At 34.9% G+C, this 26,192-nt stretch overlaps 1 protein-coding gene across 1 annotated transcript; it reads left to right on the top strand.

Annotated features, from left to right (window-relative positions):
• Positions 1-1,905: 1,905 nt before the first annotated feature.
• On the top strand, positions 1,906-15,773 carry LOC128206714 (C-type lectin domain family 10 member A-like). Its single transcript, XM_052909360.1, has 6 exons — positions 1,906-2,022; positions 3,042-3,142; positions 3,480-3,570; positions 3,878-3,964; positions 13,932-14,052; positions 15,676-15,773. The coding sequence occupies exons 1-6, from the start codon at positions 1,971-1,973 to the stop codon at positions 15,710-15,712; spliced, it is 489 nt and encodes a 162-aa protein (XP_052765320.1). The 5' UTR covers positions 1,906-1,970; the 3' UTR covers positions 15,713-15,773.
• The last annotated feature ends 10,419 nt before the right edge of the window (positions 15,774-26,192 follow it).

Genomic DNA, 26,192 nt, shown 5'->3' with positions numbered 1-26,192 from the left:
TCCTGAGATTGGTTACAGAAAAAAAACTATTTTTGGTGCCAATCTGGTGTACAGTCCCTTTAAAAATCAAACAAAATAATCAGCAAGACGAAACATTTTAGTTCATGTTAAGGTTTAATATATAGCAAAGATAAAACAGTCTTTTACCTACATAGACGGGTCTTTTGAGATTAATACAAACTGTACGAAAGGATAAATATTTCATCCGATTTTGGCGCAAAAAGCATTTTAACGCATTTGTTCAACATTTATGTTATGCTTTAAATATACTAATATTTTATCATTTAAAAGCTTCAAAAGTTCCTCACAGCATTTTCATTACAGTGTCTTTATACGAAACCTCAATATGTTCACGTTGTACATACATTTGAAAGAATAAAATTTTGTTATTATGATTTGTTTCAGGTACTAAAATGTTTGACAAAATCCATTTTACCAGGTCTTGATGTCGTGTTAAGATTGGCTCTGAGTTTAAATCTTGTTATAAGATTTAATATTTGGTCACTGTATAACACTTTTTATTCATTTTAAATTATCTAGAAACAATCACCAGGAAGCCAAATATTGTCAAAAGACATTCACAAAGCAATGCAAACGACATTTTAGCACATTGCTGAAAATAAATTATTCAGTAAATGATGCTCAACTCCCCATTACTCGAAAATATGTGCAATTTGCAAAGAATGAAGGTTTTATTAATATCAATTGGTCTTCAAAATAGAGTATTATAAATGTTTAGACGTTCAATTTAGCTCTTTAAGTATTTGCATTTATAAAGTGCATTTATATGATAATACTTTCAACGTCTCGGTCTGATTTCTGCATTTAAATGCGTTATGAACAAATTATCTGTTCCTTTTTGTACATTGTATTGGTTCAGTCACCTGCTTCTCCCCAAATGCGCGATGAACATGTATTGGCGATTAACACACACAGCACGCACTCAGATATCTTGCTAGCATTATCATTATTGTTAAACATAAACACTTACAATCAATGAACTTAAATTGAATCGTTATATGGTTTGGATAGATATTATTGGAGTTAATTTATAATATTTTGACGTGTGTTTTTCTCTTTCGAATCCATAAGGGCCGACCACAATGCAAACGTCGTTTGAATTACCAAATTTTTAAATGTTTAAAATAATAAATATTTCATTAAGTTTCATGAGTTTTGAGGTTCAATATTTAGCAAGCAAAATTCATATAGCGTTGCAATATGTGAAGCTGTAATGAGGAGTTGAGCATTTTTACTAAAGAATATTTTATCAGATTTCCAATCAAACAGCATTTTCATTCTCCCTGAAATGTCTGAATACAAAATGAATATGTTTAAGAGTCAAATTTATCAGAACTACCTAATCAACATTGTCTTTGGGCTTTCTGGTAACTGCAGCTTCTTTAAAAAAGATATTTGCATTTTTTGTAACCAGAAAATGAATTTTATCCACTATTTTCATTTTTTTTAATAACTTTCTTTTTTGAAAATATATCACCAAGAACTCTCAAGACATTGTTTATTAGGTAGTCTGGGGTATTTTGACACAAAAACAAAGAAATAATGTCTATATACTTTTCAGAAAGAATGTGAATGCTTTTTGAAAGAAAACATGATAAAATCTTCTTTTGCAAAATTTGTTCAACTGCTAACTACCCGGAAACATGCAATCAAGAATGTTTTACTCCCAAAAACATTCCTCAAAACTAAATAAAACATGAACTTTTAAAACCGTTTACTTGTTAACCTTCCCAACTCACTACTGCTTTGTGGTCGGCCATTACATGACAATTAATACGCAAATGACACCACATATAGATTCAATTCGACATGATGTGTATCTCCTTATCGCGTTAAATTAGTCCTTATTTGGAGCATTAACCACTTGTCCGACTTGTTTTATCAGTAACGGTCGTTTAACGCTTGATTCAAGACATTGCTCGTAAACTGGCGCGCAATAAGCACCAGCTATGTTGCAATTACTCATGCTCGCATGTATCATTGGAGTGCAAAGTGTACAAGGTAGGTGATCTGCATCCAAATATTGTTTCAAATTACCTGATACGACATAATAGTTTAAATGTATCAATACACAAATGTTCAATGCCAAATACTAGGGAATGCTTCATAATAAAACGTTTTTAAATGTCTTCGTCTTTATTTCGAAAGGTTGTGGTATGTTGTGTGCTTACTTAAGATATAAATGTACCCGTGGCGGGTGAGGGTGTTGAGTCTTAAATTCTTTATTGCAGAATGTAAAGGATATCTTATAATTAGTTCCGGTTTGTCTAAAAGATGTATAAACATGCGCATTTAGTTTTATCATAGAATACAGGATATTACAGCAAAGATAATTCGGGTTCAAGCATGAATTGAACAATGGTCATTCCCAAAATGTTTTGGTGTGTAATATAGTTCAGCAAATTGTACCAATAAATATTCTATTATTGATTTGTTTTAAGTCCGTTTTTATGTTCAAAATTATCCAATTAACTTCGTCCTGTGGCTTCTAGGTAATATTTATAAAGATATATTGAGGGATTAGTGATTTGTGAAATCACAATTACCTTAGATCAAAGCAATCAATTTAACAACAGGACATTCTTATTTTGGGCATTTCAGCGTCTTAAAGTAGTCTTATTCGTGGACCACTTCTGTGTTTGAATGGAAAATGCTTTTTGAATGCTTAATTCTGTAGAAAAATAGGAAACGTGATTGTTTTATGTTTGTGTTTTGATCCAACCTTCTCAATTTTGAATTATGGCGGTTCCCTAATTTGTAATTTAAGATAGAATATCGCTTACGTCAGCCGATGCTACGGAGGCGTTCGTCAACAGTGTTTCACCGTTACTGTCATTACTGTCAATAAACACCTTCAATTAAACGATACAGCTATGTTCAAACTTTTGGTCGATTTAGTGCCACTGAGGTATTTTTCTTCCAGTCATTTATAAATGAAAATGCAAATATACGTCTTCATCTAATGTTAAATGAAACGCTATTTATAATCAGTATATTTCATGTTTGAGTCATTATTCCAGGCAAAACGTACACACTATGCCCGAACGGATGGCTGGCAAACGAGGGTTCTTGCTACTGGTTTGGGCGTATTGATAACCCAATGGTTTTTACTACGGCTGAGGTAAGTACTGGTCGTAAGTTAAGACGTATTTAAAATGGTTTGACAAATGTGAAGTTAATTTTAAATTTCCAGCGGACTCCTGTTTTTTCTCTGACCGTTTCACGATGATAAGCCGATAACCTTAACATATTTTGATAATATCATTTTTTTTTTCGATTAATTGTTCTTTTTGCCTTTAACAAGGTTACAATTGTTACAATTACCTTTTGGTCTGACCTGTCTCTATCATATAGATTGTATGAATTATGTAACTCATACATTGATAGCAGCTGAGTTATGCTAATCGATAGTTTCTCTTTTATTTCCACTACATATGGTTTAAATTTATATCATACAGGAATACTGCCGTCAACATAACAGTCATCTTGTGCACGTTAACAACTCTGCCGAGAATGACTTTCTGAAGGATCGAATGAGACAATTTAAAAGTACGTAATATCAGAACGTAAATGCGCATACTCTCATCCAAAAAAGGATGTCTTTGAAATGTCGCTTTATTTTGAATAATAGATATGTATTGATCAATACAACTTGATGTATGTGTGGTATGTTGTTGTTTCGTGACATTGTGCTTCTTTCGTTTATGCAATCCACAACCGTGTGCCTCTAAACAGGGCCAACGTTAACTATTTGGCTACTGGGCCTGTACATACAGTTTCCATAGTATCGTTAAAAAGTTGTCAAACACTCACGCAAAGCTACAAAATGACTGATGATTGAATTCCAACTTAACAGCCTCTTATTTCTGGATGGGATTGACGGATGAGTTAACGGAGGGACACTGGGTGTGGTCTGACACGGACATGGCGGCAATATTCCTTGGTACGTTGAAGCGATATAATTAATTAATTAATTTGTAAATTAATTTTACACCAATTTAGGTCAATACGGTCTACCGAGGCCAATATCATGTTGTTGTAATCTAGAAGTGAATTGAAGCAACTTATTTTTCAATACCTTTGAAATATATCATCGAAAAACAAGTATTTTTAAGGACATTTGTGTTTGTATGCAAACGAGAAATTAACCACAAAACATTAATTTAATCTTCCTTTGTAAAAACTGTCAACCTCCTAAAAATGAATCATACTTTAAAAGATGTATGGTTTTTTTTTCCATTGTTTGTGATCATGAAGAATAAACATATCAACTAAACAAGGTCATCATAAAAGAAATATCAGCATTCGCACGCTTTGCTTGATGAAAATGCTTTTTTTGCCTTTCAGATTCTTAGATAGCTTGTTAAATAGAGTTTTAGCCATTGCTTTGACATGTTTTTAAGCCAAATTAAGTCTGACTTTGGCAAACATCGTTCGCTGTTTGATTTCGCGCAAAAATGGATCGAATGCGCATGCCGGGAAGCAGACACGATGGATACACAAGGCGACAGTTAGCATGTTGGCTGAACGTATGCTGGCAAGGAACGCGGATACAGTACAGATGGAATCCATCTAATACCTTTTCGAATCAGTCAGTTTTTAATTCCAATATTATGTCCTATGACGTAGGAAATCGATTCGAGTAAGATAAACAAAATTTACTGACCGTTCTAAGGCGGTACCTAATAATTCTTGATACACATACCTATTTTTTTTTATATATATATAGTATGTATGCACTGTGCTGCTTGTGGAGTTTTGCGCTGTTCTTCTATGTTTTTTTTGTCTGTGATATTGTGTTCTATGTCTTTGGCGTTTGCGCAGTGCCACTAAACCGTGTTTATGTTTAAACATTTTGCTACTGAGCTTGTTTTTGTAGCTTTTTGCATAAATTTTGTAGCAAGCCTTATCATATTTTTGGCACATCTTTATTGAATTCACTGAGTAAATTCCCCTGTATTTTATTTGATTTGCGTACATTGTTTGAAATAATTTCACAGAAATGTGAATTAATTTCTATATTCATGTACTAATATGAAATAAGGCACTGCCTTGGACGAGCTCTAGGTATGTTATCAACAGCAGAAACTGCTAATGCAGTACATTTTTTCTTAAGTAAACAAGTGTCAAAGGCAAAATTTATTTTATATGACATACTATGACTTTGACTACACCAATTGGATTATTAAGGTGCATAACAAGTAAGGTTAAGGCAATGCAAAGCAAATTTAATATTTTAATGTTTGAAAAAACTCATAATAACAAACACAAGTATATTAATTTACCTAATACTGAATATCATACAAACATTTACAGTACAAATAAATGATTCCTACTTTAAACATAAGAAGGTAAACAAAACAGATTGAGTTTACTTAAAACTAATTATTACTGTTATCTGAAAATTAACCTGTACTAAACTATTTTAATATGTAAAACAGCATTGTGTATATTTTAGATTTTTAAGGTTCTGCAAATAACCTGGAATAATGGTTTGACCACCTCAGCAGTTTGAAATGAATATAAATTCACTGTAGTTGATGTTGTTAGCACCATTCCATCATTGAATATAACGATGTATGCAGAAAGTATGAAAATATTTAATTATTTAAAGTATGAGTCTTTAAACTGAATTATACACCTATAACAGTTAAAAAAACAAGAGGGCCCTGAAGGCCCTGTATCACTCATCTAATCCAATACAGATCATCAAGAATAACAATCTGATCAAGTTCCATGAACATATGGTCATAAATGTGGCCTCTAGATTGTTAACATGCTTTTTCTATTACTTGACCTGGTGACCTAGTTTTTGACTGCACATGACCAAGATCGAACTTGGCCTAGAGCTAATCAATATAATCATTCTGACCAACTTTCAGGAAGATACAGTCGTAAATGAGACCTCATGCCTCAATTTCTCGAAACTTCTTAAGTCCCTTATAACCGGATAAAGCTAAACTCACTATTTTTGGTTTTCAATAATTTGAATAATATTTACTTCTTTAAGAGTTTTTATACTTTAGATAGGAATTATCTATATGTTAGTCAAATTAAACCATTATGTTAGTTAAATTAAACCATTTTTCATTTATCAAAATTCCATTCAAGTATGTATTTTGAGAAATTGAAATATTAAAAGCTACTTAAGCCTGTTAAGCTTAAGAAGTTTCGAGAAATTGGGGCCTAGAGTATTAACAAGCTTTTCCTTTAATTTGACCAGGTGACCGAGTTTTTGACCACACTTGACCCAGATTCGAGCTTGACCTAGAGATTATCAATATTAACATTCTGACCAATTTTCCTGAAGATACAGTCATAAATGTGACTTCTATAGTGTTAACAAGCTTTTCCTTTAATTTGACTGGGTGACCTAGTTTTTAACCCCAGCTGACCCAATATCGAACTCGTCAAGATTTTATTGAGAGTAACATTCTGACCATGTTTAATTAAGATATTGCCCAAACTGTGACCTCTAAAGTGTTAACAGTCAAATTGTTGACGACGGACGACAACGGACGACTACGACGAATGACGGCCACAGGGCGATCACAATAGCTCACCTTGAGCACTTTGTGCTCAGGTGAGCTAAAAACAAGCACATAGATTATTCAACAAAACATTAGTTCTTGTTATTGATACATATATATTTATGTTGTAAACTTGTAATATATGCACAATAAAGCAATTTAACTGTTCACAACATTATCAGAACAAAAATATACTATAATTATGCTTACATTAGCTCATTCATAAGCTCATTCAGTTTAAAACTACAAAAGGTATATACTTTGCCAATACACTTAATTGTTCAGAACATATTAGGCTTTGTTTTAATTTTAACAATGGCACTGTATTTTAGACATAGTAAATTGCCCCCTCCCCCCAGCAAGAGTTTAGCAGCCTACCGACAAGACAACTGTAATAAACTATGATGTATTGATCTATTGATAGGGGAATACTCCAAGAAAATTGACACATTTCTCTGCATTTGATACATATATGCAATTCTTGTCTCTTATTTCAATTGTTCATGATGATTACAGTACTGAAGTCATTGATCCAAGATACATAATGCACTCTGGTATAGGGTACTGAAGTGATCGTCCCATATGCCAACTCTGGTATCCTGGATGAAATGTTACTGGTGAATACAGTACTGAAGTGATCAAATCCTGATGCCACTCTGGTATCCTGGATAAAACGTTACTGGTGAATCACACTAACAAATGAAGTCACCGTTGTTAAAAATATGTAAATATGGCCTAAGACCACAGTTATTCTAACTATATGTTTCATATAGACACTAACCAAGCTTACAATGTATCTCTTCAAAACAGTATTTTCATATAATATTTTTGCAAAAACAGACTTCAAAACTCCTATAGTTCAATTTCAGGCTGTATGCAACACATACTGTAAGTTTGGCAATGATATATTAAACACTTTTAGAATGAGTATAAGCACCAGTGGTGTTTTCATAAAAAGCAGAAATAGCCATTTCCATCAATCGGTAAGCCGCAAACTTTTAAAGAGCCATTATTTCCTCATGCATTGGATTAATCTGACCAAGTAAAGTTTATATATATATAAGACAGCACCATAAAAATGGCCTGCCTACTCTATTAAGATTTTTTCAAAGCAAAATAACATTTTTCCACTTTATCAGCTGAGCGTTTATATAAAAAAATGACATAGAGCCAAACTGAAATGCTTCCAGGGACAAATGGCGCAGCAAAGAAAATGGTAAAAAAACACCAAAACTGAAAGATTCATGACAACTGCTAGTGTTATTATGTATGAGATGGCTACATGATGTAGAAAATGCAGTGATAGCATAATTATGCTAAGTTTAAAAAAATTGCTTAAGGTATCTGTTTTGAATTCTAGATTTGCCTTAAAATTAAGATTACAGCTCTTAACCAGTGTCTATAAGTTGCTTATTTACACCTGATTAGTATAAATCTCACTCTTTGGAATCATTTACACACAAACAAGTACTAAAAAGTTAACTTACATCTTCATTCTGAAATATTAGATTCATAGCTGCAACTTCTGGATCTAGATTGCAGGACCACTGCCATGGGCGAAAAGCCGCAGCAAACTGGCGCTTATTGGCACATCATATTCTGAAAGCAAGACACAAAATCAATGTTTGACACAGAATAAGACTATCTTCTTCTACTGTAAAAGTATGAAAAATGCATGTAAACACTCATTTGAGACATACATAACCTTTTATGTAGGAATTATGCTCCAGTCAATTGTAAACACCACTCAAGCCCGGGGAATAGCGGGGACTTTGACTTTCAGTCCAGCCAACCCAGGGTAAAATCCCCGCCCTGCAGGGAAGAAATGATGTTAAAATACCCACCAAATGCCCCCGCGCTGCTATATTTTGCACCAAGGCAAAACCACCGCTTTCACCCGGCACTGCAGTGACACCTGAATGGTAAAAACACAGCCCTTTTCCCCGGCTATCCCCGGTTTACCACTGGACCTGGAGGGTCCAAGGTTACAACTGACTGGTGCATTAATGCGATAAATGTGCAGAAAAGTTCATTAATTCCAAAAAAATTATAACAAAAAATATTAAATATTATAGTCTTTTGGACGATTTGCAATAATTTTTTTAACAACTCAAAGGTTAATCTTTACTAATCGAGTACCCAGATGCATTTTGAAAGCCTTTAAACCAGACTTTCTTAGAATTTTTTCTTACTTGCAGACAATATTCCTTTCTAAAGAATCCTTGCCAAGAACGGGTATGGAATTCCATCACTAGACCATGTTTTGATCAGCATTGGTTCTTGTCCTTGAAAATACCTCTGTGGCTTCAGCAACCAGGATGGCTATATTAAATAAAAAATAAATTAGTGTTTTAATTTATTAAAGCTGCACTCTCACAGATTGAACGTTTTGATCAAATTTTATGAAACAATTGTACCGAGATTCGCTACAGAAAATAATATTTTTGGTGCCAATCTGTTGTACCCTTTAAGGCATTTTGAGTGTATTTAGGTTTTTTCTTTAATGCATAAAGGGAAAAGGTACTTATCTCATTCCCCCTGCTCGCATTTTATTGCTTTTGCCATCAGAGTTGAGATGTAATTTTTTTCAATGTATTAACTTCAAGTAAATGAATATATTCATGAATGATTGACAGTATGAATTAATGAAAAGTAGCAATATTTCTTTAGATAGGGATCTCATTGTGTTGCTGTGATTGTTTAAGTAGATGTTTTTCATGTTCATAAGCTAAAAATCATATGCACACTAAATGAAACATAATTCTGCATCATGTGTAGTAAGTTGTGATACTTGTTTGCAATTAATGCAATGTTTGCTTAAAAGAGCAAACAAAATGTGCTAATAGATGCACAATACAGTCCAAAGACCAATGAAGGTCAGCAGTTTTATTAGAAAATGATATTATCTCAAAGCCGCAACAAAAACGGCATGAAAGAAATTCAATTCGGAAAGAAACAGTTCATCAATGAGCTATTGAAATAAACACTGATCATGATGTCATAACAAGCGAATGTTAATATCAAAGAGCAAGAAACATACTGGCAATTTATCTCAGGGAAACCTTGACAAAAGTCTGGTTTATTTCCAAACTTATTGCCTCCAGTAATACATAACATGGCAATACCTGCATTGCTGAAAATCTGTCCACAGCAGTAATGTCAAAAACCAGGTGGCGTGGATGCATTCTGAAATACAAAAAAGTCTGTAATTTGTGCTTATCTTACATATCCCATTTACAAGTGATTTACACTGAAATCTAAACTATAGTAACACAACTTCTTTATGACCAAACATATTGCTATTGAGCATTAGTACACTGTATGTACATGACTTTTTTATTTTGTATGTCATGTTTCTTTGCCCCAATTTATGGAAATACTTTATAACATGTTCAAGCTTTTTAAGTCCGTTACGCTTAAGATTTATCGAAAAGCTGGGGTCAATTGTAACCACGCCCCCCCACAGGTCCGGGGGTATACAGAGGATAGACGGGAAAATGGCCCTCAGTGCCGGGTGAAGGCGGTGGTGTTGTCTTCGCTTTAAATATAACGGGTAATGGGCCTTTCCTAGGGTCCCTGGGGTGCAGGGGCATTTGGCAGGGATCTTACCATCTGTTCGTCCCCACAGGGCGTGGATTTTAGCCACGGTTGGCTGGACCAAATGTCAAAGTCCCCACTATTCCCCAGACTGGTGCATTATCGCATGCAGATTTGAGTGAATCGCAGAGAGTGTTTACAGTATTTACTGTCAACAACACAAACTTCTTTAGGCATCTCATTTAGACTTTTTTACTTATTAACAAGCAGAAATTTTGACACAATGGCAATTTTATAACAAACTTGACCATAAAATTGAGTGTGAACAAGCCAGTACAGTTTGACTTACCATTTGGGTGAAAAATTACAAAACGGCGATGTAAAATGAAAAAATGGAGTTGCACCTAATTTGTTAAGGTGCAGGTCTAAGAAAAGGCATGACGGTCTAAAAATAGAGGTGCAGTTGTATATTAAAGATGTGCACCTCCATCTTAAATATAGAGGTGCAGTTGTATTTATGTAAGAGGTGCACCTCCATTTTAAAGTTTTAAAATATATATAGAACAGAATGTATGAATAAAGAATTGCACAGCTTGATAACATACAGGTGCACCTGTAAAGTAAGTGTATTTTTGTAACATTGATGACTCTCTCACAAAGTCATGTTGTTTCATTGTAAGGGTATGGCAACTCTCACTCAGTCATGGAGGTTGGTTGGCAGGATGGTTCGCCTTCTCCACACCCTGGACTGACTATTTAGTTACAATATTTCACACGATCTGTGGCCCACAGCAACACCATCAACCCGCATTTGCCGATTTGTCTTTCAATCACAATCTTGCACTCTTATGGTGTCAGCCTTCCTCTCAACATATTCAGTCACAATCTCTAATCTCCCATAGTTTTGCTTGGCACGAGGGCTCACTCGGCACTATTTATTTGCAATCTTTCACACAATCTGTGGATCAAAGCAAAACCATTCATCTTTACAGTCACAATAGCTCACAAAGCCATGGTGTTGGACCGCAACCGTCCATTTATCTTTTCAGTCATAATCTTGCGCTCCGCCATGGGTTTTTTGGCAGGAGGGGAAACCCCTCCCGCACCCACCCCTTCCAACTTCTTAATTTAATAACATCTGTCACAAAAAAGTGGTGCTGCATTTCAGTTACCTGGTATTTGGACTGCAGTTGTGGCCAGTCGAGCTATCTGATTGGGGCGATTCGGTCCCTTGGGTGATCTCTTGGTCTGAGAACTATAAAAAATGTGTTTGTCACTGTGTATTCTATGATACATATTATAGACAAATAATCCACTTTTGGTCGTATATTTTTACATATTAAATATTTTAATGTTACATACAATCTTTATCATTCACATGGTGTCGGACCGCAACCGTCCATTGATCTTTTCAGTCATAATCTTGCGCTCCGCCATGGTTTCACTTGGCAGGAGGGGATACCCCTCCCGCACCCTCCCCGCCCAACTTCTTAATTTACATAAAAGTGGTGTTGCATGGCATAAGAGTTTACCTGTCACACAATTCCTGTATATCTTTTTAGTTTCAATCTCTCAACCAGCGTGTTGGTAATTGAAAGGTGTTCCCATCCTTTGATCTCAGTCAAAACATCTCACTCATCCATTGTTGAGGTTCACAGACGGTACACCCCATCCATCTTTTCAGTGACAATATCTCGCTCAGCCATAGCGATTTCTGAACTGGTCAACCGCATGTCATAAGTTTATGAAATTGATATCTTCATTGTATGATTTACTGAAAAGTGGTTTTATATTTTTACAAAATAATCATACTGTACCTGGCTGATCGTAATTAAATCGGTAATCCAACAGGAATTAATTATTCGCAATTTCTATCCGATCAACAACTGTCAAACATCTAAATAGTATTGAAATTGTAAAGCCTAAAATGACAACTACAAACTGTCAAGTGTGACCTTCGTATAGAATGGTAAACAATGCGTATGAATATCTTTAATAAAAAAGTGAAAACAAAGTATATATCTCAGACAATCTATAGAAATATGTTTTATTTGTGTTTTTGAGTTTACCAAAAGTATTCTTACGTCTTTTTTTCAGGCTGATAGTATGTGCAACTTTTGAACGAAAGTAGTGCTATGTGTGACCGTAATAGGGTTCTGCCGAGCTTCGCTCGGTTTAGAGCCCTTATAATTATCTTCCTATCAAAAAAACATTCAGTTTTGCTAAAACAATTCAGAATAATTAACAAAAATGGCGTATTATTTCAACCAATTACTATATTGTTAAATTACATTCCTTTTATTGAAAACAGAAGAAAAAAGAAACTATGTTATTATCAGTGGACGACAACTCAATTAAACTTTCCACAAATTATCTTAGACCAATATTGGTACTGATCGTTAATTAGTCCTTAATAACGTTTTAACTCGAAGGAAACTTCCTATTATAACTGCGTTGCTGGCAACGTGAGTACTTTCAGCAATTTTGACAATATTATTTATTATTTCAATACGCTAGAATGATAACCACCAATCAAATTAATGAAGAGATGTTCGTCTTAGGTTTTATCTGCACCCTGCTTCCAAAATGTTAAAATTGCGTATAAGGCTTTTATTGGAATTGTTTTTATGTTCCAAGCGTAGTTTGCTTTTGAGGGGTTATCATATTAAAGTAACAAATTCTTTAAACGATATCAACATGAAACTTCAGGAATATGTTGCACATACATTACTTATATATACCTATTATTTGTTTTGAAGAATAAACATTTATAATTTTTATCGGATAAATGTAGGGCGACCAATTCAAATTTTTTTCAGCCAAATGAAATGGATATGTCCGCTAAAGGTCAGTTATATCGAGTGCAGGAACTTTGTTAATTACAATGAAAACCTTTAAAAACTATAACATTCCCCTTAACATAATAACCAATAAATGAATTGAGTGATGATTTCATTAACCACTGCTAATAATGATCAACGAAGTAATAATTCATTGTTAAAGAGCATTGACTGCAGAATAATGTTTTATTTTGCATAACATTATTTGTTAAAAAAGCACTTGATATTCATATTTTAAAGATAAAATTTTATTTCATTTCAAGTTGAAAAAAGATATACAAACAAAATGTTACAGTTCTTCTTTCACTGACAATAATATACTCGTATAGACAGAGCAAATAGGGCATAATTGATCAGTCGTAAATAATTGCGCACTTTTTCTATTTCAGTAAAAGTGACCATCTATATATGTTATATGGCGATATTGTGTTAGTAAAACAGTCTATATTTTAAATATGAAAAATGAATAATTCTGCTTGGTCGCAAGCACGCATGATTATTGCCAGTATACGTTCTGCTATAAAACGCTCTACTTCGCTCTACTTTGTGCCGCATAGCAAAATATTTGTGGTGTTGAAGAGCGGGACGCACGTTATTAGCCATCGAAACACCGTCTACTATGTATTCTACATTCTGTAGAGAACTGCTTTGCTAATGATTTTGTACACTTATTTACCGTTTAAATGTGATAAATAATAACACAATTTGTATGAACGTTATTAAATCGTTATGACGTAGATCATACACGTTAAAATGTTACCTGGATATCTGCTAGGCACTTTGAACACACACATGCATGACGTTATGTAGACTTTCCATAAAAATGGACACACGTGATCGAATTTTAACTTGATAGTAGCAATATTTTTATCAAATATACTGTTAAAACCTTTCAATTTTATCTATCGTCCAAATGATATTTAATAGCCAGCAAAATAAAACTTATTAAAAAATAAAATCAATATGACAACGCATTTGTCAATTTTATATAAATGTATTTCAGATTTTCAACCCTCAGACCATGCACACAACAACCAAGATTGTGCCCTTTTTCATTATGGTTATGACTATACATGGGCCGATGTTGAATGCAGTTTTAAAACTATACCCGTGTGTGAAATGCCGTGAGTATTTTAAGAGTAGGGAACTTTGCATTTGAATTACAGTAAAACTGCGGTCGTTCGAACAAGCGGTCGTTCGAGAACCGGTGTTCCCTCGAGGTCGGAGCTTGGTCCCGAACTTTTTTCCTTCTATTTCCATATAAAATATACCTACGCTGCATCGAAACCTAATTTTGTCGAGGAGTCGAGCAATATACTCGGTCCCAAATACACAAAGCATGCACAAAACCTTATGGCTCCCCCGAGGTCATAATTTCACCCTTTTTCCCGAACGCTGGTTCCAAAATAAACAAACAATTGCTAGGTATTAAAATTTTCGCAAGTTGTAAAAATTGCAATGACAGTTGAAAGGCAATTTGATAAGGTGTGAAAAACTGTTTAACACTGTTAACGCATGACCGATATTAGTTGATATGGGCATTTCATAAGATAATGACGAGAAGTTAATTGTGAGAAATGTAAATGAGAAATAAAAATATGAATAAACACAACCATATCGATCCAACATCGTTTCTCTGAAAAGATTTCCTTCTTGTCACTTTGCTTTGCAATATGGCAATTTTGTAAAAAATAAAATTTCTCTTTATTCTTTTATTGATTTTTCTTTTACATTTTATATTTAGTATACATAAAGTATACGACAGCCTTTGAACATATGAGCGATTTCCACAACGCAACAAATAATCGGTGTCTTAGTAAACAGACGACTTCAAATTTAAAATACACTGAAAGATATTTCATAACAGACTGGAGAATTAAAAATCGGGTTGTTCGAAACATCGGTTCCCTCGAGGGTTAGGCTCGGTCCCCGGCGACCTCGAGCGATCGCATTTTTACTGTACTTCATAATGAGATATTTTAAAATTTGACTGATGTTGTATAACTATATATGCATTTGATTTTGTAACAATAATACAACATTGGGTTATGCTTAAATTTTGATTTTTTCTATTAAAGACAATTACTGCAGATATAAGATAGAAGTCCGTCGGTATATCTCCAGGGTTGTATCGGTTCTAGTTGCTCCTAATCAGTAATCTGTTTTTGGCAAAAATGCGAGAAAGATTAAAATGTTACTGCGAACTTGGTGGAAGAGATAACGATCTCACACCGAATCGAACATTTATCCTCTATTTTTATATTAAAACCGGTAATTTATTAGTTAAATAAAAACGATATTCACTGTTCCAAACAGTTAAATCACTGTATGATATTTTTCACTGTTCAGACGTTTTAGCCCACTCTTACTCAAAATCAAACATTAGCGCGCGCAGGGGCTGGGACACAGTTTTAACGACGTCATCTTCGAAATGAAGTTACATGCGCCTACAAATTTGGCACGCTGTTCTGAAGAAAACTTCAATAAGCTGTCATTCTATATCCTTTTTAGGCATGCAATAGTGTATTTAGTGCGACACGTGCATACTTTAATGAACTCTATTCGACTCGTAAACTATAACTTTTTCATGGTGTTCACTCGATGAAATATATAACGATCTAACGCTGACAAAAACTGTAATCTTCTATTTATTACCTTTTATTTCCCTTTCAACATTTTTACATGAAAATTGGAAACAAAAACATAAAAAGGTGCCTTCCATACATGTATCATTTTACGTTTTTCAGGGGTTTGAGTGAACGGGAGGTTGCTGTTGTTGGATGAATAGAATGTCGATGTTTGAAAAAGTTTGTTTTGTTGAAATAAACATCGTTGCTGCATGATACTTCTGATTTACTGTATAGTAGTCAACACACTTTACTGATGTTACCAGCTACTTGATATTCACCAAATCCGCCAATTCGAATTGCAATAATATCAGAACGCAATTAACGCATGACATAAAGATGGTTTGGTCACCAGTATTTTTTTGCGAATACTCTGTGGTAATCAAGGTTGATTTTAAAAGAGAATATCTGCGTAAGACATGGCTGCGAGTCTAGACTCCGGTGAAATTGTTAATTAAATTGAATGAAATTAGTAATCTTTATATTAAGATTTTAATAACTTATGATGACGCTTAAATATTTTAGTCCCCCCTCGGAAATAAAAACAAGAGTGTTGTCATTTTGTTTGACCGTATACCCCAAGTCAAGGTTTAACACTGTTTTCAGTTGTTTAATACTGTGAACAATATAATCAGAATTTAATCAACATATTTGGTTTTGTAAAGTTCCACATAGCTTCCAGCACGTACTTACTAAAACAACCTACCAACAAGACACCAAGCATTATTGGAGTGCACAAGTTATGCCCGTGTTCGTTTTTGATGACACAAACAAATATGCCTTGTTGTTGAATATAATCATGTCTTAACAATGAATGTATCATACTTATTAGCGTGTTTATTAAATAAATTCACCTCCTTTCTACGTCATTGTTACATATTCTCTCCGGAAAATGACCGAGTTAGTTATATGACCTAATGACCCAACTATTGTATTTTATAAAATATAAAATATAACAATTTAAGTAGTTCTGTAGAATTCCAATAATTGCCAATAAAAAAAACATACACTTATATTTCTATGGCATTACAACATATACTTAAATTTATTAGGCATTAAAAAATCAAAGGTAATACATATTTCGATCAAAATAAATTTGGTAAGACATCATTCAATTACGAACGCGAACTATTATTGACATTAAGGTTATTCTTACCTATTCATAGGGACAAACATTGTTCGTGTGTCTTATAGCGACACGATGTTGTTTAATTGCAGGTTATTGATAGACATCCATTGCTGATACAGACTTATATTATAAACAGATTAATACCCTAAAAACAAATACAAAGCTGAATACAACAAGACTACAATCTCGCGCATTATCGTTCAGACGAGATTGACCTAGCATTTGAAGTTAATATAACTTCTTTCACAATCGTTGTAGAATTAATAAAGATTAACTAACATGGCACCTACCATTGCTGCTTAATCAATATGAGACTGAAATGTCTTAGTCAGTCGAAAGTATTTTTGTTTACTATATGCTTATATAGAATGATGACTTCATAGCTCGATTTCGCCTGCTTCTATTATTTTTGTACGAAACATTATTCAAAACTGAAATCTTCAATAAGTAAGTGTGTACTTATGTTTGTCAATTCACAAAGGAAAAAAATAAATATTTTGTTGCAATATTTCTTGTAAACGCTTCTCTGTAACATACTATTCCATAACGAAGTGTCAATACCAAAACGAAAACTACAGGGACAAGCGCCTACTAGTCAAAACAAATATAAATTGTGAATAGATGCATAATGTAGGGACCAAGCGACACTGAACGACAGACATAGACCTGCAAACACCACTTACATATCACTAAATGTTTAACACAACCCATATGTTAGCTGTGTTATTTGGTATGTTTTAGTTAATAATCCGACAACAATATCAATTTGCATCATTTTGAATGTTGCGAACTTTAGCTGCTAGATTAACAATTTTCGATTCACTCCTCATTTTTGTAAAAAAAACGTAGTAAGTTATAAAACATACGCAACACCACTTACGTGCTGCCGTTGTTTAGTGGTTCATATATCAAGCCGCCTGGTCTAATAATCCGTTGAACCGGGTTTCAATCCTGCTGCAGATCTGATCCATTATGCCACCCTCAACTCGTCCTCAAAGAAATGGGGGTTTATTGCTTTGCACATATCTGTCCGTCGGTCCATTTGCTCGTTGTTCTTTCGATAAACTAAAGCTTGTCCGTTTTTTTTTAATATAATGCCTGGTCCAACGGTACGCAAACCGGACAGGGATGTTGGTCATGATCAGCAAGTTACATATTGGTTGTGAGGTCAGTATGTTTAAGGTCACGGTCGCGGTGATCTTGGACACAAAATTCCTGTTAGAATTATAACTTAAGTATTCTTGGTTATATGGTCACATGTCCTGTTCGCGTTTCCTTGGACACTCCTTCCTCACCATTCCCGTGCATTCTTTTATTTAAATCAGTCGTTCTGATTGTTGATATGCTTTGATGCACATATGGACAAAATTATAACTCAAACTCAATTAATTTGCCCAAAATCATTTTGCTTTTTAAAAATACTTCTAAAATTGTTTTCTTAAACTCGTACTAATTTGAAACTGGAAAAGGCTTTACACAACATATGTCTGATATCATTTTAGTAACGGTCGTTCAACACATGTATGTGATCTGTGTGTTTCATTTCTTGTATGTCTGAGATTGTCGATGGCATGTCTCGTATGCCTCGAAAAAATTAACAGTTACTATCTTTTCTGCAGTTCCTGTTTCTGTAGTTTCGATTTCAATTTTGTATGCATAACTAATACACGTTGGATCGTGGTAACTCATTATTGTTTGTTGATCTTTATTACAAAAGATTCAGATGTAATACCACATCCGCCAATAATATTGTCGTCATAACAACAGCCATCTTGTGCACGTGAACGTCGAAAATGACTTTCTGAAGCATCGAATGAGACAATAAAGACGTACGTACGCACAGAACAAAAATGCAAATATCTTTGTCCAATAACATATTGTTGTCGCTTGATTATGAATTGCAAATTTATTTCCAAATATGTGTTGATGTAAGTATAGTATGTCGTTGTTTTTTAACGCTGTGGTTTACTTATTTAGTGTATGTTTCCAGTAACCTTATGCTTCTAAATAGTGTATTCGTTTAAATGTTGCCAAACTACACATATGCATGCAATGTTGGCTTATGTATTCATTACAAGGTTACAGATATAAAGCTTGAAAACAAATTGAAAAACGTTTTAAATCAACAGCCAGTCTGTTTTGGATGGCATTGACGGACGAGGTAACTGAGGGAAATTTGGCTATGATCTGGCACGGACACGTCGTCTTTTATAGGTACGTCCCAGTGATATAATTATTAATTTACAATACATAATAATAATAATAATAATAATAATAATAATAATAATAATAATAATAATAATAATAATAATAATAAAAATAATAATAATAATAATAATATGTTCGTTCTGAACATAAAGGTTCTAACTTTTTCCCGATTAGTTCAGCATCAAAACAGCCCTCACAACGAACCTACTTAGTATGACAGAAACGCAAGCAGCATAAACAGGTATAAATTAAAACGCAAAAGAATATGTAAAAGCGAGATATATTATAATGTTATTTCATGGTTGCTTGTGCTACAGTCAAACCTGTTGTCCCATCGTGAAGGGGATGACATCTCATTTGTTGCCCGAGGCCGATAGGTCCACAACAAATTAGCGTTCAGTCTCAGCTCTCCGCCAGTAAGATTGCCGAACAGATTTTAATTTGATCATTTAAATGAAAAAGAAAAAAAAAACATTTAGCAGTCTACACGCGCCAGATTACCATTTAGTAACGGAAACAACTGCAAAATAAACATTTAGTCATTAATTGGTTCTACAAAGTAAGAAATTTTGTGCCACGTCGAGCATACGTCAAAAAAGTTAGCATTAATGATGACTAAATCGTTAAACACGAACATGATATTGTGTGCACTGTCAGACATAGAGGCATTCATCATCAATTAACAATCATGATGATATACTTATAAATATTATTCATATTAATTTATTAATCAATTGATGGTAATCATTCCGTCTCGCAAACCACTGAAAACTCTATAACACATTAGCATACTTTATCTTTACTTTAAAGGGACCTTCCTACACAAAAGCATACTCTTTAATAACTATAAATGGACCCCTTATACATAGGCATTATCGTTTTTTACTCTTAAGGGACCCTCTCATATATAAGCATACATTTTCGTAATTCTAAAGGGACCCTCTCACACATAAGCATGCATTTTCGTAATTCTAAAGGGACCCTCTCACACATAAGCATACATTTCGTAATTCTAAAGGGACCCTCTCACACATCAGCATACATTTTCGTAATTCTAAAGGGACCCTCTCACACATAAGCATACAATTTCGTAATTCTAAAGGGATCCTATCACACATAAGCATACATTTTTGTAATTATAAAGGGACCCTCTAACACATAAGCATACATTTTCGTAAATTTAAAGGGACCCCCTCACAAATTAGCATACATTTTCGTAATTCTAAAGGGACCCTCTCACACATAAGCATACTTTTTCGTAATTCCAAAGGGACCCTGTCAAACATTAGCATACTTTTTCGTCATTCATAAGGGACCCTCTCACACAAGGGACACCCTCTGCAATAAGCAGACTCAATCGTTACTTTAAGGCGAAACTCTCGCACAAAAGCATATTTTGTCATTACTTGAAAGGGCCTCTCTTACTAATTAGCAAACTCGATTTAACTAGGGCACTGCTTCTAGGGGCTTGAAGTATTATTTCCGGAAACTTGAGTCAGGCCAGAAGTGAACGGGAAAAGTCTGCATGTTAATGCAACTTTTAAGTTTTTAACCTTTTTAGGGAGTACACGTATTCTGAATATGCAACGGTTAAAGTGAAAATTTTAAATCTGAGCTGCAAGATGGCGGCAAAACATTAAAAATTAGAATTTTTTTACTCTATTTCTATTTCTAAAATATCATGACGAACATTCGGCTCTACAATCGCCATGTTTCTTTCTCTTTTCTTTTTTATTTCAAGCTGTTAGGATACGGAATAAAACAGTTATTGAAGGAAAACCTTCGACCAGTCTGATGTTTACAAATGAGTGTAACTCACTGGGCGTTCAAACTATAACGGTTCAATATAGTTAACTAATTACTACTTGTATGTGTAAAATACCAGTATTATGCTTAAGCTAATGCATTTTATAGCTGAGACACACGCGCGAGTCAACATTTCTGAGAACTGCAATGCGCTTAGTAGGGCGAGCGTTTACCTCACGTTATCAAAATGTTTTGTTTTGAATCCCTGTAACAACGCAGCGCATACTCTGCAATCGGGGACCAAACAGCAAACGTTCACTGCAAACATGTTTTTTTACAGCATGGCTGATGTCCGAATGTAGAGGTCAAGTGATACAAATATATTTTGGAACTTAACCCATGACCTCTTTCGAGTAAAACGTGCAATTAAACTTTTGATACTTACCCAATAGCATTCGTAACCTTACGATATTTCCTCAACTGTGTGTTCATTTTTAATACTGGCTCAAGATCAATTAACACAAAAATGCGACACTAAGATAAATTCAATTTTCGATTAAAGCCGACTAAGATCTTTATTGAAACGCCCCCTTGTCTCGTACGATTGTTTGATGAGATGACCCCCAGTGTATGTTAGTCTTTCATCATATGTAGACGTAGACGTGTGCCCCTGTAGTGTCTATACGAAATTGTAGCTCATAAACTAAGTCATTGAAGTAATCAACTATAAAACCTTTTCGAATAGTATGAAATAAAAGTTCGAAATAAAAAAAATATTCACATCAACAAAGTCATATAGACATATTTTAAATTTCAGATCAGCTTATGCAATTTATCAATAGTTGTGAATGAATGTTTATGAAAAATTAAAACTTCTGTCCAGGTCAGGCACGGGTAATGGTCATAAACAATATATGAAATAACCTTATAATTATTAACAAAGATGGAGATAAATTATTTCAAAATGAATGACAGATGGCTATAAACATTTGTCATTTGACTTATTATGAATATTTATATGTCGGATACCGTGTAGGATTCACCTATATATCTAGACTACTTTTATATTATAGTGTGATCTCAAACAAGCCATGTTTTGCGAAATTCACGTTCACTACAGTGAAACCTCGTGTTCTCGAACTCCAAGGGACCGGTGAAATATATCGAGCCTCAAAAAAATGGAGCCAAGCGTGAATGCTTACCTTCAGATTAAAGAATTTGGTCCTATAAATCCAGTTCGAGCCAATGAGGAATTCGAGCCAAGCGAGTTCGAGTAAACGGTGTTCAACTGTAAATTATTGTTACACAGTCTTGCATTTAGAGTTAGGTCAAAGACTAGAATGGTTTCATTAACTTTTTACAATCTTTAGTTGTAGAACACCTACCTTGTGATAAAGCAAAAAGCCAAAATTGTTTATAATTTAACAACTTACTTATTGAACGGGGACGAATTAAATCCGTATCGTAGCGTCATCTAACACTATTTTCAGTCAACTTCATTACCGGCGGTTTGACCCTTACCTTTTGCCTCTAAAATGATTTAAATTTGAATGTTTAACTTCCGGGCTGGTTCCTCTATAGTATTATTAAGAACTGTATGATATAAATATGCAGTTCCATACGTGTATATGTATTTATTGCCTATAGTCCAGCACTGCTGTGCGGACAAGAAGTTAGTGAACAGTTTGAAACGTTGAGAACGTGTACAATATCCGATACAGCTTTCCTTATTGGATGGATTGATAAACATCAGACAAGGATAAAGCTATTTCATTGAAAACCGTCTACATCGTCAAAGCTTGCCAAAGGTCTTACTGCTTAACATACTTCAAAGTACATGCTTTTATTCGTGATATCAATGTATTGAAGATAATAAGATGTTGCAGTAGGCTCATGACCACAGTTGTCTGCCCCCTGTTGACTAAGACCCGGATGTGAATACAAAAAAAGAGTCCTTGTGTTCAAGTATCAATATTTTATGGAAGTTGAATGAAAGAAACGGGTGGCCTTTTTGCATGAGAGCTTAACATTATTTGACACTGTTTGCAAAAGCTGATAGTTTTCAGTGTAAAAATTTGAAAAATCATTGCCTGTGGAACTATATAAATTGGTTGTTTGTAGCCTTATTCCCTCTTTACCTCAGGGTCATGAATTACTACTCAATTTTGTGAGGCAAACCCTTGGTCAATTCTATGTTTCCTTGTGATTAATCTTTGTGTCTTGGATTGTTCTACAGCAGCCAGTTACTTGTTTTTTAATTGGGACAGTTTTAAAGTGAAAAGCCAGGTTAGTGTATATATGAAATGTATAGTAAAAATAACTGTCGTCTCAGGCCGGTAACTAATAAATACATGGTGAACCGTGCGAACGCGAGAGGTATGTACTCGGTGAATCATTTGCTGACGTCAGATGATCCACGATATCCCTACATGTGATGACGTATATTATACAGGGCCTCATCCTTTGACATCTTCATTACTTATGGATAAATCTGATAAGCTGTATCATACTTCATGTTGTATTTTTTCAATTAACTAAAACAAATTTTGTTGGAATGGTTATTGTATGTATTTATAAGTGAAACACGAAACATTGGGCCAAATAGTAAATATGACATAAATCAGCAATTATGAAACGGGGAGAGAATCCCGGACGGACACTGAAAGTGATATTGCGTCTCATAGTCGTTTAACATTTTCTAGTGGTATTTGCAAGGTCATCTGACTGACATAAACAATTCCGTTTGATAAATCGTTTTGGTTCACAGTGTGTCCAAACGTTATACAACTTTCAAAAGGCTCGCTGATGAATAAATTGGATATTCGTCACGGTATCGTTTGCTAATCAGGTGTAGAGATAACATGTGAGCAGCCGGCGGAAAGCTCATTCGGAAGAGCAATCACCCTCTGAGCGAGGGGTCATAGGTTAGTTGCCCGGCCTGGCTGGAAAGCGTTCTCACAATGCGACATATGTTATCATTTGAACTCCCTCAACATACGAACTAACATTGTTTACCAGGAACGGTCAGTTTTGGAAACTGTTAAAACCGAGAGGTATTATCGATTATCAGGATTATGTCAATTCGAACGAAGAATTGGTTAATACCAAACTGGAATCAAGGCATTACTTTTTATAGACTTTTATTGAATGCAACAGCAGCATTGTGCAGCAAATATATTAATGTTGACAAGTCAGAAACAGCTCCTTTTTATTTATCCAACAACAACAACTTCGGGATCACTCAATCCCCTGAAATAAACAAGAGATGTTTGTCAAACATTATGCCCCCCACCCCCCTGAGCGCCATGTTGTCAGGATTATATGGACAATTGAATAAAATATGCATCAAACGAAATGACAACTGATTTGTCGTTTACATTGGATGCCGTTGAGGCAGTTTTAAGATTATGACCATTCAAAGTTTCAGGATAGAGTGTATTATGACCATGACCTTTGACTCTATGACCTCAAAATCCATAGGAAACATCAGCTGGTCATCAAAAACCTAAATGTTAAGTTTGAGGGCCATGTGTGCAGACATTAACAAGTTATCACACTGACAAGCTTTTTTCGTTCAATGTCACTGTAACCTTGACCTTTGACCCGATGACCCCTAAAATCATAAGGGGTCATCTACAGGTCAGACACAACTCCAAGTCAAGTTTTAGGGCCTTGGGTGCAGGCATTGTCCAATTATCACTTGAAACATTTTCGCATTCAAGGACACTGTGACCTTGGCCCAATCCCCTGCTTTAGAATTATTTTACCATTCAAGGTCACTTTGACCTTGACCTTTGTCTCGATGACCCCCAAAATCAATAGGGGTCATCTACTGGTCAGGCCCAACCTTCATGTCAAGTTTGATGACCATGGGTGCAGGCATTATCGAGTTATCACACGAACAACCTTTTACCATTCAAGGTCACTGTGACCTTGACCTTTGGAACGATGACCCCTCAGACAATAGGAGTTATCTACTGGTAAGGCCAAACCTCCAAGTTAAGTTTGAGGGCCATAGGTGCAGGCATTGTCGAGTTATCACACGGACAACCTTTTACCATTCAAGGTCACTGTGACCTTGAATTTGGCCCAATGACCCCTAAAAACAATAGGGTTCATCTACTGGTCAGGCCCAACTTCAAAGTTAAGTTTGAGGGCCATGGGTGCAGGCGTTGTCGAGTTATCACTCAGACAACCGTTTACCATTCAAGGTCACTGTGACCTTGACCTTTGGCCCGATGACCTCCCCCCCCAAAAAAAAATAGGGGTAATTTACTGGTCAGGCCCAACCTCAAAGTCAATTATGAGGGCCATGGCTGCAGGCATTGTTAAGTTATCACTCAGACAAGCTTTAGAATTATTTTACCATTCAAGGTCACTGTGACCTTGACCTTTGTTTCGATGACCCCCAAAAACAATAGGGGTCATCTACTGGTCCGGCCCAACCTTCATGTCAAGTTTGATGACCATACGTCCAGGAATTGTTGAGTTATCACTCGGACAAGCTTTGGTCTACCGACGGACCGACCGACAGACCGACCGACATGTGCAAAGACATATACCCCTCTTCTTCGAAGGGAGGCATACAAATCGGAGACCGAGTACCCATACCAGTCTGCACTCCAATAAAATATACGACCAGAAGAATTTGCAACATTTTGTCAAAATATGCCTGACCTAACACAAACATTTGTCTATAGATGAAATGCTTGACCCATATATATAGCAGGCCAAAAGAGAGTCATCACAGTTGTTGGCTAGTTCAACTAATTTCGAGTTTGAAATTTACATATCCATATCTATTTTGAAGGCAGTGTTAAATGTGAATATATAGAGGTGCTAAATGCCCTGAAGACAGTGATCGGCAATTATATCAGTATACAATAACGTTGGTTTTTATATTATTATGAAAATATATTTCGATTGTACGTTATTTGAAAAAAAAAATGCATGCCATTTACAGTAGTGTTCCATTTTGCACAGTGAACTCCGAAACCATGTTTTCTTCATAAATTATGAAAATATGAGCTATATATAGTATATCTAGGGGAGCTAAAAACGTTTGATACAGTTGTATGCAATTCTATCAGTGATTACAGTGAACGTGGGTTTAAATCACGTCATCGTGCTGCGCCCTTGCTGGTAATTATGCAGGGAGGCTAAAACAAACAAACCTCTCGACCCCTTGCACCACTTGGTTTCTTGATTAAACTTATTCGAGTTCACGTGTACTGTATTCGTTTTTTCTTCAATTCAAATTTCCTTTCAGTTACATTCATATGTTCATTTTCAGGCGGATTATTGTAAGCCCTTAAAATGTTGTATTCAATTGATGTTACTATGTATTTAGACGTTAATTTACAAAGAAAATGAAATTTACACGCATAAGTGTCACGTTCTGCACAAGTTACCATGGTATTTACAGAAATTATGAAACTCGGATGATTTGCGGGGTTCAGACAGTAGGGTCAAATATATATTAGAAATGTGAAAGTACGCTTGGAATTGCTTCTTCGAATTTTGATCCGAAGCATTATCTTATAATGACCAGTAC

The sequence above is a fragment of the Mya arenaria genome, chromosome 10 (assembly GCF_026914265.1).
Source record: "Mya arenaria isolate MELC-2E11 chromosome 10, ASM2691426v1".
In the NCBI taxonomy this organism is placed as follows: Eukaryota; Metazoa; Mollusca; class Bivalvia; order Myida; family Myidae; genus Mya; species Mya arenaria.
The sequence above is the reverse complement of the archived record's forward strand: the minus strand, read 5'-3'. Positions and strand labels throughout refer to the sequence as shown.